The sequence below is a fragment of the Colossoma macropomum genome, unplaced genomic scaffold, assembly GCF_904425465.1.
Source record: "Colossoma macropomum unplaced genomic scaffold, Colossoma_macropomum, whole genome shotgun sequence".
NCBI classification, from domain to species: Eukaryota; Metazoa; Chordata; class Actinopteri; order Characiformes; family Serrasalmidae; genus Colossoma; species Colossoma macropomum.
The window spans coordinates 40,457,338-40,478,392 of NW_023494787.1; the positions used below are offsets into that span (position 1 = coordinate 40,457,338).

A 21,055-nucleotide genomic window follows, 5' to 3' on the forward strand; every position below is an offset into this window, starting at 1 on the left:
CAAACTGGTGCATACAACTGTACTTCATGGTTTCCCACTGGCATATATAACTGAATTCTATAGCGACTCCGCTACAATGATAGAATGTCAACAAAAAAATACCAAGATATGGTGATAATTGAGCCCTACTCAGTGTTTTGCTGTGTGTCCTGAGCATTTTGCCCAGTCACAGTTCCAAATTAACCCCTTAAAATCCAGGCCTATTACATACTAAGGTTTATTATTCAGTAACTACAGGCACTTCAGTGCAAACTGAGCTAATAGTAAAAAACCTAGGGCCCACTGGGGGGGCCTGGCCATTAAGGGGTTATTTGTGTTGATGAATCATGGTATTTGTGTAACACAACTAAAGTAAACCATTACGGTCAAAAATGATGCATGCCAATCTTTCACCGTCATGTTGCATGGTTGAGTCATTAGTGTTTTTTAATATGTTGTAAGGCGTGTCACAGTATCTAGCAATGTCATGTTGTTGTTGTAGCACAGCTTTGCGGTCAGTGGGGCGTGGAAGGGGTCAGATATAGGCAAGGTCACTGGAGGAAAGTGCGACATGATGGAAATGGATCAGCAGCCTGTGCATCAGCTGAGGGGGGAATGCTGCTCGGCCAGCCTCATACACTCGTGCATCACTGGCTGAGCTCTTTGAGCTCCTCTGTGCCGGGGTGTGTGACTGGATGACATGACATTTGTAGCCTTATAGTGGAGAAATTCTCCATTCAGTGCTTGGGCTTAAAGCAATTGTCCTACCAAATCTACACAATTCCTCCCTTACCACAAATGTAGCCAATACCCCAAGACATGTTTGGTGTATAAAGTCTGCTACCTTAGTTTCGAACTGCTAAAAGGAAATGGAAACTACCCCAATTAGTATTGTACTTCATGCCCTGCATTTTCTCTGTGCTGTTATAACATGCATGAAAAAACAGAGGTTGACATGTTTACCCTCTCCTTAAGTGTCCTGAAAAGTTAGGTTAACTGTGTTTTGTTTTTTTAAAAAAGAGGACACGGGGGCAGGAGGGCAACATAGGACAGACTGTTGAAAGCAAATAGCAACATGTAAATATAAGCCAAATCCCAGACATGTAAGGCAGTTTAGACATATTATGTCCCAAAAAGAGCACATGGCATAGAAAAAGGGGATATATTGTCACCCTACATGATAAGTTGTAAAGTAATGAAAATACTGAATTCCAGAACAACTCTTCTATAATGTTGGAACATACTTTTTTTTTAATATGTAATGTGTATGAGTAGTCTGGCACCTTGTGGCAGCCAGGTATTGTTTGTAGGTGTCCAGTACCTGGTTTGGCTAATCATTGTATCATTACGTTAAATCAGGTGGGCTGGATTTGCTGTAGCGCAGGTGCATTAATGTTTGTTTGATTTAATGTTGCACAGTGTTTGTGCAAACAGAAACATTGGGAGTGTGAGGTTGAATTTCAGCAAGTGAAGTGTTTATACATTTCATAATTTTCATAATCATTGCATAATTCAATGGTTGAGATGTAAACAAAGCCTTTCAGAGTGGTTTGATGTGATGGTTCATTGTACACTTACTGACTTGCATTTCTTTACAGAGGTGGTGATAGGAACCAGGAGCCACGATGTCTAAAACACAAATATACAATAAAAATATATTTTATCTACTGTTCAAACCTATCAATGGACATACACGTCTTTTGAGTTTCTAAATGTTATGTTCATAGTGGTAAAATAGTGATAAAGCTATAAAAAAAAGCTTTTTTGGGGACTATTTTGCCTTACAGTGCCCTGCGTGTACCTCTCTGGATTTTAAAAAATAAACTTGGCCAAAACCTTATCTTAGAACCATCAGATAATGATGTCTCAGGCATCAGTGTATTCATACCTAATTGATTTAATAACAGTGAGGAAGTACTTAGAGTCATCAAACTCTACAGATGTTTGGTTTTGTCACCACCTTTGTGAACAATTTTGACTCAGTATTTATCTTTAGAACAGAGCATTTCACATCAATCTCTGAACTTTTACATCATAACCATTGGTGAAATTCCCCTTCAACAGCGCACCCTAAAATTTATATATATATATATATATATATATATGTTTTTTACTGGGTGCACATTAAAGGGTGAACAGACGTCAGCATCTCAGAGCTAATCAGAGGCTTCTGGGCATGGAGAGAATGTCCTGACAGACCAAATGATCACCTTTGTGTTTTTGGACAGAGTGTGAGTACAGTCAAAGGGACAGAGCCGTTATGGGGAGGAACAGAACAGATCAGCTTACTGAAACGTTGCGTTCTTTTTCAGTTTCACTGTAACAGGTTTGGATCGTTTACGTATTTTCAGGCTGGCACATTTTCTGTCTTGGCTCTGAGCAAAGTGTTCCACTACAAATGCCATGAACAGGTGAGAGGACATTTAAACCTCTGTCACCATTAAATCAAGGATATTCAGTTCACAGCTCTACAGTCTCTTTAGCTAGTTGCGAGGTGTAATGATGCTCAGATGAACACACAGTTGTATTTCTTGGGCTAGTTTTGACTATCTAGGCTTTACATCATTCTTTTTCCATATCTTCTTTCAAAGGCATCAAAATTATGCTGTAATTCTGCATTCTGACGATGCTGTAACCTTGAGTTACCACTTTGATGTAACTTTGTAATTGAAACTGAGGTGATATGTTTAGTCAAAGGGTTGGTTCAAGTCAACCTGGAAGTGTTTGACTGATAAAATGCACCTCAAGTGCCTCTTGTGTTACCCTCTTATCATTTGAGAACAGAGTTTCTACCCAGTCTCATTTCAGTCATTGCTTATAGTTGGAACAACTCAGTGAGGTTCTCAATTGTAGTCCTCAGGGACCCCCAGCCAGACCACATTCCTGTTCTAGTTCCATTTTCACACCTGCGCTGCAGCACAAGCCTCTGCACTGGCAGCACTGTCAACTGAACCACTGTTGAATCTCTTACTGTTAACTTGAGCTGAATATTGTTATAATTTTTTTAGGTTTAAAGAAAATATGCAGGAATATTTTTCTATGCATTGTTTATTGTCCGTTGCAAATTCTTTAAGAAGTACATCTTGATCTTCTCAGCAGTGTGTTTGGGGTCGTTATCTTGCTGTAAAGCGTCTTCTCAATCTAACAGTTTCTGAAGATTAATGCATGATGCTGTATTAAAACGTGTTTGTACTTCATTCATGATGCCTTCAGTCAAAAACAAATCACCAACTCCAAATGTTGTTACACACTGACCCTGACTGATGGTTGTAGACGTTGTTCATAGATCCTTTCATTGCTTTTGTGGTGTACATACTGCCTTTTCTTACTTCCAGAGGTCCCAGATTTGGATTTATCAGCCCATAAACCCTTACTTTACCTGTCAGAGGTCCAGTTTCAGTGTTCTAGTGTAAATTTTCCTCTTTTTTGTCTATTTTTTTTTTTAGTAACGGCAAAAGTGGAGCTTGATTTTCTCCTCTCTCTCAAAGGTGAAAGCTGTAAGTATTGTTTATCTGATGGTGATAGTTTTGGTGGTCTTACACCATGGTTAGGAGTCACATTAAGTACTGATCATTTTGATGTCACTTGGTTTGCTTATAAATTTACTTCCAGTTTATTGTTTCCACTTTTTGAAATACTACAGTATTTTATTTTAAATGAATTAGAGAAATAATATTGAAACAATATTGTATGTACAGCCTAGCATATTTTAGTAATTGACATTGAAAGGGTTCCGTCAGTACCAAATGTAGATTGAATTGAAGTGTAATTCAATGTAACTTTGTACTTATTTATGTAATTATGCAGTGACATTTAATTTATATTGCAAAATGCTAAAAATGGCTTCAAACTTCTAAGAGTAAATATCTTTAGACTCAAAAATTCAGTGCTGGCAGATTTTTAATGTTAAATTTTGCCACTTACACTGGATTAAAAACTATGTGATAAAGTTGCATAGAAATTGCAGTGATTTTTTTTAGCGAAGGAGTGCCAGGCTCTTGTTTCCTCAACTATCGTAAACAACATGACAATTAGACTAATTACAACAAACAAATTTCATCCGAGCACAGAGTCCCAGATTAGCCTGTCTCACACAATTAAATCATGCCGTAAAGCAGGTCTCAGCTAAAGCGAATTAGAAATGATCTGCTCAACACTCCCTGAAGTAAAGGCAGTTTTACTAATTAAGCGGTTGTGCAATTAGCTTTACAGAGGCGATGGTCTAGGTCCTGTATTGCCATGGGTACGGTGCAGCTTTATTCTCTAAGGGTTATGGGGGCGTAGGGAACAAATATTCTGGAGCGTGTGTGTGTATGCGCTGTGGGGGCGAAGTATTGTGTAACACCTCGGCTCATTGGTGGTGTTATAATTACTGAGGGGCCGGTGCTGTGTTGAAAACTAGCCCACTTCCCATAGCCCATCTGCCCACTCACAAACAGATGAAATGTTAATGAATTGTGTCAACCGGTCATGAAATATGGATGGAGTTTCAGGGGTGGGAACTGTGCGGCCTTGAATGGCTGTGTGTGCAAGTGTGGTACAGAAACAAGAATGATGCCCTGTATTTGTGCATGTTTGGCTGTGGTACATCTGAAGAATTTATCGTTTGTTGTTTGTTATCATGATATTGGACTTTGCAGTATTGGTGTTGCAGAAGGGTGCAATATGCAGCTGAGCTCTCTAATAAAAAAACAGAATAGAACATGGGTGTCCAGTAATATCCACAAAAGGGCCAGTGAAGCTGCAGGTTTTCATTCTAAACAAGCAGGAACATACCTGATTCCACTTACCACACCAGTCCTTTGCCATAAATGAACCACTTTTGTTTTCCTGAAAGGTTCTATACCAGTTTAAGGGTTCTTCATTGAACCTTTTCATTTGGCTTATGTGCTTATCCAGAGCGACTTACAGCATAATCATGTGGAAGATGTAAGCAGCATTAAGAGTCTTGTTTAAGAACTAGTGTTGCATACCCAACCAGTCCGAGTCTCTTGTAAGGAGAGCAGCGGTATTACACACTACCCTGCACCAGCCTTGGTCTTTACATTATGTGGAGGTTCCTTAAACCTTAAAAAACGTTCTTCACACTTACACGTCTCATTTACAAAAATGGTTCCCCAAAGAACCATGAAATGTTCCACAAGTGTTCCTGTTCATCCTTCCATTTTGAGAAGACTTCACTGTCTAGTATAAAAGGATGTGTAGCTGTTAATAAGGTGTTACTGAGAAAAGGAAATAGACAAATAAGACAGATTCCAAAACAAACTAAGAAGCTGTTGGTGTGCTCAGAACTGTGGACCAGCGACCCAGATTCTCGATTTAAACTCATCATCGAATGTGTTTGGGATCACATGGTTTGTGAGAAAGAGAAAATGCAACCAACTTCTAAGACTGAACTTGGGAGACATGGAAAAATATCCCTGCAGATTTCTTTGAAAACCCGAAAGCAAGTCTTCCAAAAAGACTGGAAGCTGTGGTAAATGCAAAGGCTGGACACAGCAAATACTGAATATTTTGAAATTAGTTCTATGTCATTTTCAGATAAATATAGATTTTCTATATTTTTCCTGATACTGAAATTGCTATTTTGACTGGAAATTCAAGGAAGGGTGATCTCTGACTTTTGCATTGAACTGAATACTGCAAATACAAGTGTACAGCAATCTCAATATATAATTGCATTCACAATACTAGTTTTTGTCTCTTTCATGCAGCAGCAGTGTGTGTTTGTGTGTATGTGAGAGAGATAGAGAGAAAGCAAGAAGGTTTGTCTGGTGCATATGGCCAGTGGTGTGGTGAGATAGAGATAGGGATAGTGAGAGTAAGAGTGATAGAGAAATCGATATAATTTAGCATAATTAAATCTGTTCCTGCCAGGCTCAGTGGAGCTTATGACGTCACATGCTGATGACTACCATATGGCTTAGTTCTTTCCACATGTTAAGAACACACACACACACACACACACACACACCCTTTTGCTTGTCATTGTTGCTCACTTTGTCAAACTTCCCCTCTGGTTCATTCAATAAGCTTTTCTCTGCTCTCATTCACACAAATGGGCTTTGTTTCATAAACCCCCATATGGACACCACTCCAGCCATCATTATTCTACAGTCCTGTCCACATCAATTTTCTGCTCTACTTATGACAGCCATGGGACACCAAAGCCATTTTTATCATGGCAAGACATCAGGCATCATTGTTGCTTCTTTGTAGGGACATATCATCGTACTGTACTTCAGTATTAGGCTTTTACACTATTACACTTTTTCTTCATGTTTTTCATGACTCATTTTTGAGAAATCGATTTAACTCTTAGCATTCTACAGTTATTGTTGTTGTCATACAAGCCTATTTAAATGTGATTGCATCATAAATGCTATAGGTACATAATGAATTCTATTTGTATTCCATTTATATTCTTTATCGACAATTTATGACTCTCCTCTTGTTTCCAATGTCAAGAAATGATAAAAACATGGTAAAATATTAAGAATAATTGTTTTATTCTACAGAACAACACTTGACACACAACAAAAACTTTTCATCAAATGAAAAATTGTAATGAAATATCTTCACCTTTGCTTACAAATACGAATGTGGTATTGATTAAAAAACGTTTTTTATGATTTGCACTTTTCATAGAATTTCTCTGCTTGTTTCAATGCGCTAATCAAAATAATAATTCCTCAATAATATCTAGTACCTTCTAGCTTGTTGACATCATAACTAAAATGCATTCAACATATCATATGTGCATAGACTTTCATCTTAAGATCATGTTTCAACTTTTAATCTTTTAGATTTTACTCATGCAAGCCTAATGCTATAGTGCAATAGTTCTATATAGTGCTCCTGATTTTCCAATTTAGGGTATAGTGATTATTGACCATTTTATTGCCTACAGGAATGTTCTATATAGGGCTCCTGATTTTCCAATGTAGAGAATATTCAGCACAGCAGTTGATTTGTTCTTACTTATTTGATTCATATATCTGGGAGTAATTTCTTACCACGTTTTAAAGATGCTAATGCCATTAGTTGGTGTGTTTTACAGCGTACCTCTGCTCTCCATTCACGATGCTTGGTTACACTTTTTTTCCAAACTGACTACATACCATTATTTGCAAGAGTGTACGGCACACAGCTGTAATTTCACAGCTGCTTTCACTTTATCACATCTAGCATCCTGGGCTTTTTTGTTCATTAGCTGTGAAAGCTGTTTTTCAGATCTCACAGTTCATTCATTTCAGTTGCACACACACACAGCCTCTGCGTAATTCTGCCATGTGAAGGCCCATCTGGGCGACTGAAGCAAATTAACTCAGGCACAGAGGAACATTGACCCAGCCTTTTTCCACTAATTGAAAGCCTTTCAGTTTGTGTTTGTGGTGTTGTTTTGATACTTATGACTGATCTTGCCAATATAAATGGAAAGTAAAGAGGTTTTTACATGAGAGAAGTATTTGATGCAAGTCAGCTGTTTTATTTTCTCACTGTCATGGATCAGCGGTGGGTACAGAGTGGACAATTAGAGGTTTATTTGGTCGGCATGTTCTCTGTTGGATGCTTGTTTATCTGGTGAGTTGAGGACATTTTTTATTATTGGCCTAGAGTTTGTGTTTTGCTTAATTCAATGTTTGTTTCTTGTAACGTTTTTATATTTTTTTATATTTTTTATTTTTATTGCATATTTGCACCCTTACGAATGATCTTATTTAAAGGAATTTTCCCTTGTATATGTAGCTAATCAGCCAAGACATGTTTGGTGTCTGATGTTTTCTTCTTTAGTTTTGCACTAGAACTATGATGCTAACATAGTTAAGTCATAATGGAAGATTATACTTCACCAATTAGCTTTGTGCTAAGTGCATGCCAGAATCTTCACAAACTTGCTTCAGACTATGCGAAGGTTTTCGTGTGTGGTTTCTGACACGTTAATATCTGCAAAACGAAAAGTATGTCACATTCAATACTGTGCAAAAGTTAATTTATTTAATTTCCATTCAGAATAGCCTTTAAGTATAAGTTATTCATTTTCTGTTGAGATTATATATAAAATAATCCACTTGCTTAAGAGGAGTATAATGTCAAAAATAAATTAGTGATAAGACAAGAGTTTCCAAAACTGGAGTTCAAAAAATGATTAAATGATTAAAAGATACAGGGAAAATGAGACTTCTAACAACCGTAGACCACCAATACTGTCATCATTCGATATACAGTACTTAGAGCTTTCATCTTTGAGAGAGAAGAGAAAGTCAAGCTCCACTCTTACTTCAGATGTATCCTTCCACTGTCAAGAAGCCCTCACTGAGAAAAGGAAATAGACAAAAAAGAACATTTGCAAATCAAACAAAGAAGCTGCCGGTGTTCTCAGAACGATGGACTGACCACCCTAGAGTCCAGACAGAGTCCAGACCTCAACATCACTGAATATGTTTGCGATTACTTGGATTGTGAGAATCAGATGCAACCAACTTCTAAGACTGAATTTTGAAAAACTGAAGAATGTCTCCCCAAGTTACACTGCGAGAACACACTAAATAGGGAAAATTGTATAGGTATTATATTTAATTGTCGAGGCCTCTGTGTAATTTGTAAAGGACTGTGTTCTATTTTTTCCTGACACTGAAAAATGAATTACTTGTATTTAATGGCTATGTTGACAGGGCTCTTGCACAGTACCATAGCTAAAAACCTAAATTTTGACTGTACTTTTCCATTTTTATAAATAGCAGACTGACATACAGTGTCAGGAAGCACATAAGCAAGTGTGTTTAAATGTATGATGATTTAGACGTGCAGTTTGCATGGTGCTGATTGATGGAGTATAATCTTCTATGGCATGTTAGCTACTTCAGCCTCATTGCCCCAGCGCAAATGTCAGACATAAAAACGTCTCACCTTATTGACTACATTCGGTCTCAGGGCAAAAATTATGTAATTATGTGTTCCTTTAAATAAGGGTTGAGTACATTTGAGGACATAATGTACATGTTGACCATTGATTTATTCTGCTTCTCATTTAGATCACGCGTGGGACTGTGTAGAGAGTACCATACGACCATAAATAGATACGAGGTATGATATATTTTACAGCACGTCAGGTCTTTCAGATTGCGAAGGTGTAGTCACGGATGACAGCCTCGAAAAGCTCCTCATTCAGAGATGCCAATAATAAAAGGTCATTGTATCATTTCCATGTAGACAGTCTTCTTCTTGTTGCACCTTTAAGCTGTTTTCATCTCCTTCTGTCTTCATTCTTGTGAACAGTTATAGGATCTCCATTCAGGTTTTCATTCCTGAATTCAAGTTCTCACCAGACACTTTCTGTAAAGGTGAAATATGAAGTTTGTGAGAAAATGAGAAGATCACTTGTATGAAGAAACAAAGGTTCCTTATTCCCCGTCGCCAGGGGAAGGAGGTGGATCTTCGCTTTGGCTCTGTTGCTCCACTGAACCTGGGCCAGATGCACCAACATGAAGTCATTAGCTTTTTATCTGGGGAGAGTGGGAGAAAGAGAAAAATAGAGTGACTGAGGGAAGAAGAAAGTAATGGAGCAAATCTGGCCGGATTGGCTTTGTCTCCATTAGGGACGATTTGGCGCTGATGTCATTAGTATCCAACAAAGCAGCCTTCAAAGAGCTGCAGCATTACATGAACCTGAACTATCCTAAAGCCTAAAAGCCAAAAAAAACGCTTGTAAGGCCCAAATAGCCCAAAAGCTCCATTGCCCAAATCCCTGGAGCATGATGGGAAACCTCTACATCCTTTAGTCCTCGGCTTTTGGCACCATTTTGACACCATGGAAGCAAACCTGAAGACTATCTTTCTTTTTTTCACCGTTCATTTGCTTTCAGTTGTTTAAAAGAGGCTATTATCTGATCAAGTAGCACTGCACTGGTCTGGTTACATAAACCCTTCTCAGAAGCCTGGAACATTCTGGGACTGTCACACCCTCAGAAATATCCAGCCCACATCCACCATTAGAGATATGTTCCATAAGATAGATGACAGTTTTGCTGTTGCTCAGTTCCATAAGCTTCCAGAAGTTCCTCGTATGCATTTCCTACTCAAGCACCGTACCATCCTGATTTGAAAGAGGTTTTGAAGAGATGAGTTTGGCTTGGAATACAGTGTTACCATTTTATTGAATACTTACCATTTGAACACCTCAAACCCTGTAGCTCTGTGATTGGTGCAGCCTTGTGCTGCTTGGCTGATTTTTGCGCTATGCCTCATGCTTTCCGCTTCATAAATTTTACATGGTGGTTTGGACTACTTCATGTTTCCAACCTGGCAACTCGAGACCTTGGCTTTGTTTTGAGTCACTTCTTTCAAGAGGCGCGATGGAGCGTGAAAACAGTGTCCGCTTGGCGCAAATTGGATTTCTTATCGCTAAACAAACCCACGCTATCTCCGCGGCACGTCGCAGACACGATTTTGCTTAGTGTGGCGTTCACTGTCTTCCTTTCACCAAATATTTTTCTCTTATGACTCTTGTTTTTGGCCTTGGGTATGTGTGTTTGTTTGTGTGTTTGCATTCCAACAAACACAGTAAAAGTGAATGACCACTATATTGGATAGGTGACAAGATTGGGCAGTTCTGAGGTCTTATATATACTGGTATTGGTGAAAGTGGTTTTGATGGTTTTGTGTATGTGCTGTCTTCAGAGACTGCTAAGAGTTTAAGAAATGTGAGAATTGGGAAGTAACACTCATATCATATTATATCAATACTCTCGGTCCAGTTACCATGCGCTTGGTAGACTGAGGTCAATTTCATATTAAAATCATGTCCAAAATGATTGTTGCCAGTCCAGTGAAAACAAACTGAATGAAGAGCATCCTTGTGGTCAATATTGATGATAGGTAGATTTGATTGGCTCTTCTCACTTCAAAAGCAAACGGCATGAAGCTTCTTTGTCCCACTTTAACTTTTCTCCCCTGCTGAACTCTATTTTGGGAAAAAAATCGAATTTGCTTACATAAAATGTAATGGGCAAAGACAATCATGGGCAAAGACACTTCAAAGTTGACAGGCGACACTCATATTAGTGAGTAAAGCACTGTTTAACTAAAAGTATTGGAGTTTTGATTTGTTTTGTTTTAGAAATTTGCATTTAAGCATAGGACATAAAATCAAATTCTCTTTAAGAATATGACAAATAGAGCTATGTTGGTCCAAACATATATATTGTGTATTTTAGCCAATATTATTAGTTATCAGATGTCTTAGCTACTTGAAATAAATATTAGTCAAAATGTGTGGCCCAGCTGGCTTGTTCAACCCCTTAAATTCTCAAGCTTGTTACATCCTAAATTGCATTATTCATTAAATACAAGCTGAGTTATTCTTAAGTTATAGGAGATTTTTGTCTCTTACTTATCCTAAAAACTTAATATCTATTAGCATTCCTAAATCTGACCACAGCCAGCAGTTACGTAACAGCTATCTCAACCTATTTTACTGACCTTTTCGCTATCAGGGAACGTGCTACAAGGACATTTGTAAACAGGCATATGTGATGCTGACAAAAGAGTAGCACATCAGAAGGAGTTTTGTCAGGTCACGAGTCGGTTTTAAGTTCTTGGACCCCTAATATATAAATGAGAACTTATGGGCAACTTATTTGCTATAGTCTACTGGCAGTATGGCAAAATCCTATGCAGAGCAGCAAAACATTTATTTACATTTGGCTGAATGAATAATAATCGTGAACTGAACTAGTGTCATATTTTTAAAGATAAGTGCCATGGCTTCCATGTTCTAGCAAGGAACTGGAGCTGGCTTCCCCTCTGACTCTGTCGACTTTCTGTAGTCTTTTATACTGCCTTCATTCCGCATTTTGCGTGACTTCTTGGCTAAATGCTATGATGTTAAAACTTTGTTTAAGTAGATGTGTGCAACATGATTCTGTATAATGTCTGATTAATGTAAAGCCTGTAGGCCTAAAAAAAGTATCTACACTTATTCAGTTTCAATGCCTGCTGGCTTCTCTACACCAAACCACACTGGGACATCCATAAGGTAAAGCCAATACTGGTAGACTAATGTCGGTAACAACATACATTTATACCGATGTCAATATCCTGGCACAATACTTTGATAATGTACCATGGTGGTTATGATATGTTTGCTGCTGTGACAATTAATATAATATTCCACAGTGGGTTTACAATAGAGGTGTCTATGGGTACTCAAGTACTCAGTTAAACGTTCAAGGCGCCAGGATTCAAATACTGCAATCACAGTTTATGTATTTGTTAGGTTTAGTTAAGTTTGTTAAGGCCAGATGAGTCCAGTGCACGTCTGTCAATACAGTACTATTCACAAGGTTGGAACCATTTAAGGTTTTGAAAGTTGAGAAGTTTTCCAGAATAATGAACGTAGCTTAGGTGATTCTAAAATGACTGAGAAAACTGTAGAAGTTCTAAAGTTATGACACAAATAATATTTCTTATTACAAACATTGTGAGGCAGAGAATTTGACAAGAAATAAAATAAATAAATAAAAATAACAATGTATTATGATTGTATAATTTTGTGTTGGAAAATTTGAAATATTTAATTAAACCTTGAAAAAAATACCTTTTAGTGTCTTGTTTACCCTGCTGAAAGTGTCCGTGCCATCTTTGCGTTTAGTTCATCTGTTTGTGTAACCCTTGATTGACCCAGAGCATTAAGCTAAGTGGAGAGAGCATGCCAAGTTAAACCAGACACAAGAGAGTCTCCTAGAAAGTGGAAACTGTTAAAGAGTTCAGTTCATCAGTTGACTACAATTGGTTGAATAGAATGTATTTCTGATAGATGTGAGCCAGAAAAAGGAGTTTTACAGCACTTCTTTGCTCCATAGTGGTCATAATATGTGGTCTACATTGCTATCAAGACAGCACACACACAGTGTTTAATCTGCTTTCAGAATTGTATGATTGTCACTACTTGCAGAAAACAACCTGATTAGTTCAGTTTAAAAAGCAGCAAAGATTAATAGGAATTCTACTTTTTTCAATGTCTGTAATACAAATTTAGACATTTTATTTACTGTACAAAACCACCAATGAGCCTACATTTTTATACATAACATGGATAGGAATAAAGTACTGGTAAGTCTGAAAAAATACGTTTTATATGGGGGCTATTTTGCCTTATAACACCCTGCATATACCTCTCCATAAATTAATAAAAAATATGTTGTAGTCCATGACCTGAGCACAAAACTATTCTGAAACTATTCTGCATCAGGCATCATATTCATGACAATTCCATGTAATAATTTTCTGTGATGTAGCTTTTAAAGGCTCTTCAGATGTCTGATTACTATCAACACCACTGTGACCAGTTCTGACTCTGTAAATTTCTGTAGAACAGAAAAATCCATTAATCTGACACAAGTAAACAGAGGTGAATGCTTGCCTGTGATATAGGTAAACCAACTACACTGTAAAAATGATTTAGTGCTTTAAGTTAAAAAAGGAAGTAACCTGGTTGCTTTCAAATTTTGAGTTCATTAAACTTCTAATAATACATTAATGCAGAATGTAAAGCACAGATTATTGTTCTATAAATGTATTGCTAGAAGTTGTCAGATGTAGATTTTACACAAACAAGAAATATTAATGTTAAGATTTATAATACCTTTATTCCAGAAATAAAAATGTGTATTTTGACAATCTTCTTCTATGACAAATGCATGTACAGCATTTTGGAGTGCATTTTCAAATGCTTTTACATTCTGTATCATCAGTTTTGAGTCTGGATTTTTTTTTAAATGTCAGCAAATTACAAAAGTATGGCAAAAATGTAAAGGATGTGTTTTCTTTCCTCAAAACAAAACTGAACACTAGCTATGTATCAAATTCAAAGCATAATGAAATTCCTCTTGTACTTACAAACACATATTTGGGATGGATTAAAAGTTTAGAAGCTGTACTTTCAACAGAATATTTCTGTTGCTTTCAGTGAGCCGTGAGTGAGAAATAATAGAAAATTACAGTGTGCTTTTGTTATCATTGCTGATAATTACCAATTCGATTGGTGAAACATCTGTTTTCAAGGGTAGTGTAATAAATTCATAGTAAGTATGTTGCTCGTGTATATGTGGGAAACGTTCCTTTTACTGTGCCCCCCCCACCACCATTGTATGCTCAGAGTATGTGCGAGTATGTGAGTGAGTGAGTCAGAGAAAGGAAAAGGTATGAGATATGGGAGAAAACAGACAGCAACCAAACGTGGACACAGACACAGACTTTCTATATTATTGATTGTCTGACTGATCTATCAGTAAACTGATCAACAGGTCAGTCTGTGACTGTATTTAGGACAAAGAGAAAGAAAGGTAAGATGTGCAGAGAGACACACAACCTGGGATAGAGATGAGGAAGAAGAACAGCGTATTGTGGACTAAAGCCCTAAGGTCATACATCTGTGTGTGTGTGTGTGTGTGTGTGTGTGTGTGTTGTTAGAGATTTGTCTCAGTTTGTTCTTTGTTTTTAAAAGACCTGGGAAATATTTTATGCTTCTCACTAAACATAACATCCCAAGATATAAAATATTAACCTCTGAAACTGCTGGCTTACTGTACAGTCGTTGATAATGTCTCTGGCTTCCTCTGTAACACGATTTACTTTATATGATTTAATATGTTGATACTACTGGAATATTTCAATGTAAAAGCAGACTGTGTGTTGCCATCTTATGTTAGCTTGCAAGAGATGATCATAATACAAAATAATATGGTTGAAATGGGTGTGGACTTCTGAATATATGATGCTTAGGGCCCCTAAATGTTTGGAAAACCTGCTTATGTGTTTTCTTGTTTTAATAATTTGTTTGTGGCACAAACAAAATCTACAAATCTTCTGCTTTGTTGAGTCACGTTCTTTACATATCAAAGTGCAAAGACAGAATTCAGAAATCATGTTATTAAAGGCAAATGGCAGGTTAAACAGCAGAAATAGAGGCTTTTTTGCCCAGAATTAAAAAGCATTTCTAGCATGACTGACACCTGACATTTCTCAGATCTAACAAAAATGCCCACTACAAACTTGCACTTTCTCTCTCTCTCTTGGTTTTTCTGTCTCTCTCACAGGGCATGAAGCCAGACAGTTTTTTCAAAGTGAGAGTGCCCGAGCTGAAGGAGATCATAGAGGGCTGCATCCGCATGAACAAGGCTGAAAGGTAGGTTAAACATCAGCAGAGAAAAACTCACACACCTGTTCCACAAGCCCCAGCCCTCAGCACTGGGAAAATCATTAACTCACACCCTGTAATGAAGTGTCAGTGTGTGCGGACATGCAAACATGCTTACGTGTACCTGACAACTTTCATTAAAATGTTTAACACTAGCCAAGCCAGTTTTTCCACCCCATGAGAGACTGATAACAATATCCATGTTCAGGTTTTTAACATTTAAACAATAGCAGCTGGTCTCTGATGACAGAAAAGCAGAAAAACCTGCAAGCTGCTATTCCTGTTCCCCGCTGCAGCGACTGGGTGACGCAGAGGGGGGGGGTAAAAATAACAGTGTTACACACTCTAGATGAACTCACTTCAGGGGTTGCCATGTTACAAGACCTTCTGCTTCATGGGTTTGGCTCTCAAACCTGAACATTACAGCTTTACAGCAATGATTTTGCCAAAAGTCAAATGTACACAGTTTCCCTTTAAACAAAATGTGGTCAAACAGCCAAGACAAGTTTGGTGTCTGAAGTTGGCTTCTTTAGTTTTACACTAAAGCTGCAAAGCTAATGTAGCCAGCAGGTAATGGAAGCTTTAACCCACTAATTAGCATTGTGCAGACTACAAGTTTCAAATAGACTTGCTTAAATGTGTTTTCTGACACAGCATGACATACTGTTATCTATAAAAGTGCACAAAAGTCCAGACAGAAAACTTCATGTTGGCTGCTGCTACGGATTAGCTATGCTATATATTTTTTATTGAAAACAGTAAGGCTGCAACTAGTGACTATTTTGATAATTGATTAGTAGGTCCATTATGACTTGGATTAATCAATTAGCTGTAAAAAAAATCTGCAGATATTAGGCTGTTAATAATGTTTCATTAATCAAATTAAAAATAAAAAAAAACACATCAAACACCTAAATTTTAATTCATATTTTCTAAAGGTGGCTTTTTGTCAATGTCACAGTAACAGATTTATACTTCTGTCTTTGTCATTCTATATTCAAATATTCAAAATAGAATTTTAATAAGTCTCAATGACCTAGAGCTCTGTTTGTGTGTGGTTGGGAGGTTAAAACCTGGAGGAAATAACATCTGAGCTAGCCTGAAAGCATAAGCATAGAAGCAGCCCTGAGAACTTTGTTGTTAAGCTGAACTGTTTAGACCAGCAGTTTCAAAATGCAACTCACCCCTTCAACCAACGCTGCTTATTCTCTCTGCTAAACTAAAATTGAATTAGCTGAAAAGCAGACAGGGATGCGCTGTGAATAAGAAGCGCAAACATCATCAAGCCAATCGATAACATGGATCGTTGCCAACAATTTTTATTATCAATGTTATCGATATTGTCAATTAGTTGTTGCCAACCCCAGTTAACAGTATGTCATACAGAGTCAGGAACTGTGCAAGTGAGTCTGCTTAAGGCTTTCAGTTTGCACACTGCTGATGTGCTCTAAGCTGTTACTCATTAGCTATGTTAGCCTCTTAACTCCAGGGCAAAACTATAGAAGCAGACATTCAACATCAAATCTGTTATGGCTGAACTGATTTATTCGGAGTAGGGAGAAACTTGGGTAAATTTAATTTTTCACCAGCCTATCACTTAAGAGGCTTACTGTGGGTTCTCCCTCAGCCTCTTTCCTTTGTCAGTGACTACATAATTTGCAAACTATGTATAACCATGCCTGTTCATCATTGTAAGCAGTGCATAATTTAATAACATTTACAATATTGTCATAAAACAGTTCTAGCTGCTTATGTCACCAGCAGCAAGAGTATTGTTCAGATTCTCTTTTTATTTTCAACTTGTAGAGTTGAAACTGCTAGTCTTAGTCAGCTTTACACTGCTGACATACCTCAAGTTGTGAAACAGTGTTTAGTATATATTCCATCTCTGCACTATGTATACTAAGGCTCAATCCCATTTCACCCCTTGCCCCTACCTGTTAGCCCATAGCCCTCCGTTTTGCGCATTCACGCCTAGGGGAAGGGTGTTCCGATTTTTTGCTGAGACAGAGGGGTAGGGTGAAGTGCTAGGGTTACATGGAAAACCATTGTATTATCTTAATTTAATGTTGTTTCAATGTTTTATGGTCCTTTTCTTTATAATAACCATAAAAATTCATTAGTAGTATGCCAATGTCTCAATAGCTAGCAAGCTAAATTTCTCGTTCCACCTTAAATTGTGCAGCAGTTCTGAGGCCTGAGGGCATTTAGGGGGAAACAGGAAAATTTGAACAAGAAGCTGACTTCAGATTCATATCAGTGAAGAATTAGGGGTGGGTGATAATAAATAATTGTTGCATGCCCCCCTCTATAAAAGCATATGATGCCCTAAGTTTAACTAAATACCCACATCGAGATTGCTGAACTTGAGGGTTGTCCCATTTCATAGGGGAAGATTTCAACCACTGCCCTTTGTTCCAAGGGGCAAGGTGACACTCGAAAACAAGGGGTAGAGGTAAAACTAAGAAATGGGATTGGGCCTATATGTGTTGAAAGGCCTGTGTGTAGACTTTGCCCAAAGTGAAATTTCTAGCTCGGATGTAGTTTAAAGGAATAGCTGTACTTTTAAATGACAATTGAATCTCAACCACCTTCTACTGCAGGCTGACAAAACTTTATAGTTGAAGCCCATGAGAAACAAAGTGCTCTGTCCAGCAGCACAACTTTAAAACTTTTTAGTTTCTTGATGAAGTATCTCTGCTTCACCTGCTGCATTTCCATTGGTCAGGTACACAATACAGGACCTGTTAGAACACCCCTTCTTCCAGGAGAATAATGGTGTCCATGTGGAGCTGGCTGAGGAGGACGACATGGTGAAGTCTGGACTGAAGCTCTGGCTCCGAATGGACGACACCAAGAAGCTGCACGGCAAGTACAAGGACAACAACGCCATTGAGTTCCTGTTTGAACTCTACAAGGATGTACCAGAGGAGGTGGCACAGGAGATGGTAAGAGTCTCCTTTAAGATTAAAAATCTGATTAAAAACAAATATAAATAAATGTATAGTCATATTCAAAAGTTTTGGCGGAACTCCTTAAATGACATTTTGTTGTTGTTCTAAGTGAAAATAAGTTAACACATCCTTTACAGAGAACAAATTTCTGCATATTTAAATGCATAATTGCAGTTTATTTGTGGAGTTTAACATTTTTGGGGGAAAAATGTGGCCTGTGCAAACATAGGGCACATATTATATTTTATGTTTTATATTTCATATTTGTTCTCTTGAATGTCAGTCTGCTTCTTTGTTTTTGCTAACACATCTCTACTAAGTGTTTTGTTTTATTCGAACATGTTCTATCTTTGATTTGGTAAGTGGCCTTCAGCTTGGAAGAAGAACTATATAAATGAAAACATAGTTTTGTCCATATTATTATTGAGGTGAATGTTCAGTGGTGCCATGCAGATAATGTAGCTTAAACATTGCAAATGTGAAAGTGTTGAAAATGTTAACATGCTCCAGGAATATTCCTATTCTCACATATTGTCTCACAGTAAAATTTTGAATTTTGCTTTACAGTGCCAATTAGAAATGGCTGATAATTGTTGTTCATTATTTGCTCTGTGTTTATCATCTGAGAGCCTACAGGTGGTCCATTTAAGCATAGTAATTGCTATTATTCAAAATCCTGTCCTCTCCATGATTTTGTTCCAGCTGCCAGGCTTCTCTAGTTAGCTTCAGGAGCAGTAGTGTCCAGGCACTTGGATCAAAGTCCTGGGGATGATTTTTCTTTCTGGACCTGAATTTTCCACCACTTCTTATTGTAGTATTAAAAAACTTAAGGCTTAAAGAAAACAACACCAATTTAAAATCCCCTAACCCCTTCGCTTGTCAGACTGTTCACATACTGTCCTTGTGATAAAGCCTTTGTGCTGCAGTTTGCAAGGTCACTGATCAACAGGATCAGCTCAAAGCTCAAAGACTGTGATTCCGTCACAGCAAAAGACACTTGTTATCTGAATCTGTCATTCACCAGCCCCAGCCCTCTGTATTCAAAGCCTAAAGATCCATTGCTTAAATGATAGCCATGAAATAATTCTCTCTCATTCAGGTGGTGCTTGGCTTTGTCTGCGATGCCGACTACAAACTGGTGGCCAAAGCCATCCGTGACCGCGTCACTGCCATCAAACGTCAGCGAGAGAAACTCCGACGGCTGGCTGAGGAGCAGCTGAGGAGACAGCAGGAGGAGGTGATTGAGGAGGAACCCGAACCCGTTCCCGAGACAGAACCTCCTGCCCCCAATCCACCACCTCTTGAGCCCCAGCCCTCACCCGAGACCCCTGTATCCACTCCAGCCCAAACACCTCCCACCGTGACTGTCTCTGGCCCAGTACCGTCTACAACAAATAGTTCTATGGACTCTGGGATTAACGCCAGCTTCACCACAGAGCCGGAGGACCCAGAAGCAGAGCAGCAGCAGCACTACAACATCCGCCATGCCAGCTACTCCTCAGCTACGTGTAAGTTTGTGCGATGCACATTTGAAACCCAAGTTCAAGCCATCATTTTTAATGTAGCTAACAGCAAATGAAAGCTAACATCATGCTAAATGACATTAAACTGTAATGTTAGCAACTCGTTGGCCACATGTAAGTGTGTGATGTCATATAGTTATAGACCTCCCAATCAGAAGGTCTATTAAAAAAAAACATTGAACAGGTTGATTTATTGATTTATTAAACGTTTAAACATAAATGGTCACATGTGTACATATATATGTACAGATACACACTTAGGAATAAATTTTCATGGTTTAATATTTTTGTTATATTAACTGTACCAGTTGAATGTATTTGTTTTATCTCTTTCTAAAAGCCTATCTAGTAACAGGAGTTGTGAAATAGCCTTGGCTAAAAGCTATATACATTACATTGGCATTTTTATATGTGCAATAATATTTAATGTGGCAAACAGTGAACGAAAGCCTAAAACATGCTGACAACGCACATAGCTTTCACACAGACACAGGGTTCAAGCAATCATATTGTGAAAGAAAGCTAACATGATACTAACCAACAACACTGCCTTGCGCTTTTTGTAAGCCGCATTTGAGTATTTGCTAAAGCTGCTCCTTTAATCACAGAATCAATCAATCAACCGGCCTTATCAGTCTTTTGGATAATCAATCAGTCAGTCATTATGCAAAGTAACCAGCTGACACAAGCTCAAAGGTTTCACAGTAGTGTGTTTAGTTTGTCCAATTTAGGATTTTGGTGTTTATTTAATAGTGTAAGTTAATCCTACAATGATGGCACAAATTAATGAAACCTGATATAATGAATCTGACCCAGTTATGGCACCTGATACTCCAAGAATACAAGAATGTGTGTGTGTGTTTGTGTGTGTGTGTGTGTGTGTGTGTGTGTGTGTGTGTGTGTGTGTGTGTGTGTGTGTGTGTGCTTGCATGAAATGTGGATACTATGACACATACATAGGCAATTATTACATAATTGCATAATCACAATTATTTGATCTGATCACAATAATTTTTAACAGTTGTTAGCTTTCAGAATCATATGTTTATGCTTCAAAAACAGAATTTAATTGGGTCCATTTTCATCAATTAATGCAAATACATATAAATAAATGAAAGCAGAAAATGCCTTCAAAAACAACGACAGTTCTAACTTCTGTCGTGCTGTAATAGGTGCTATAGCACCTTTAGAGGGCAGCAAAAAGTAATGTTTGTTTATTTGAGCTCAAGCTGTGTCTTTCTTCAGTTGGGAGCTATTAAGTATTGACAGCTAGCCAGTCTGCCAGTTTGGCCACTTTAGGCTTGTCTACTAATAGTTGCATACAATGAACGAAAGATAACAAGTAATTTGTTAATTAGGTAACACTTTATTTGGAGTGGTCCTTTCTAGATGATTAATAA

General features: G+C 37.8%; 1 protein-coding gene across 1 annotated transcript in view; it reads left to right on the forward strand.

Moving 5' to 3' along the window:
* wnk4b (WNK lysine deficient protein kinase 4b) overlaps positions 1-21,055 on the forward strand; it is a 94,728-nt gene that overhangs the window by 42,393 nt on the left and 31,280 nt on the right. The window contains exons 6-8 of the mRNA XM_036567367.1: positions 15,078-15,166; positions 17,907-18,126; positions 19,232-19,640. Coding sequence (XP_036423260.1) covers positions 15,078-15,166; positions 17,907-18,126; positions 19,232-19,640 — 718 coding nt within the window. The remainder of the gene's footprint in view (positions 1-15,077; positions 15,167-17,906; positions 18,127-19,231; positions 19,641-21,055) is intronic.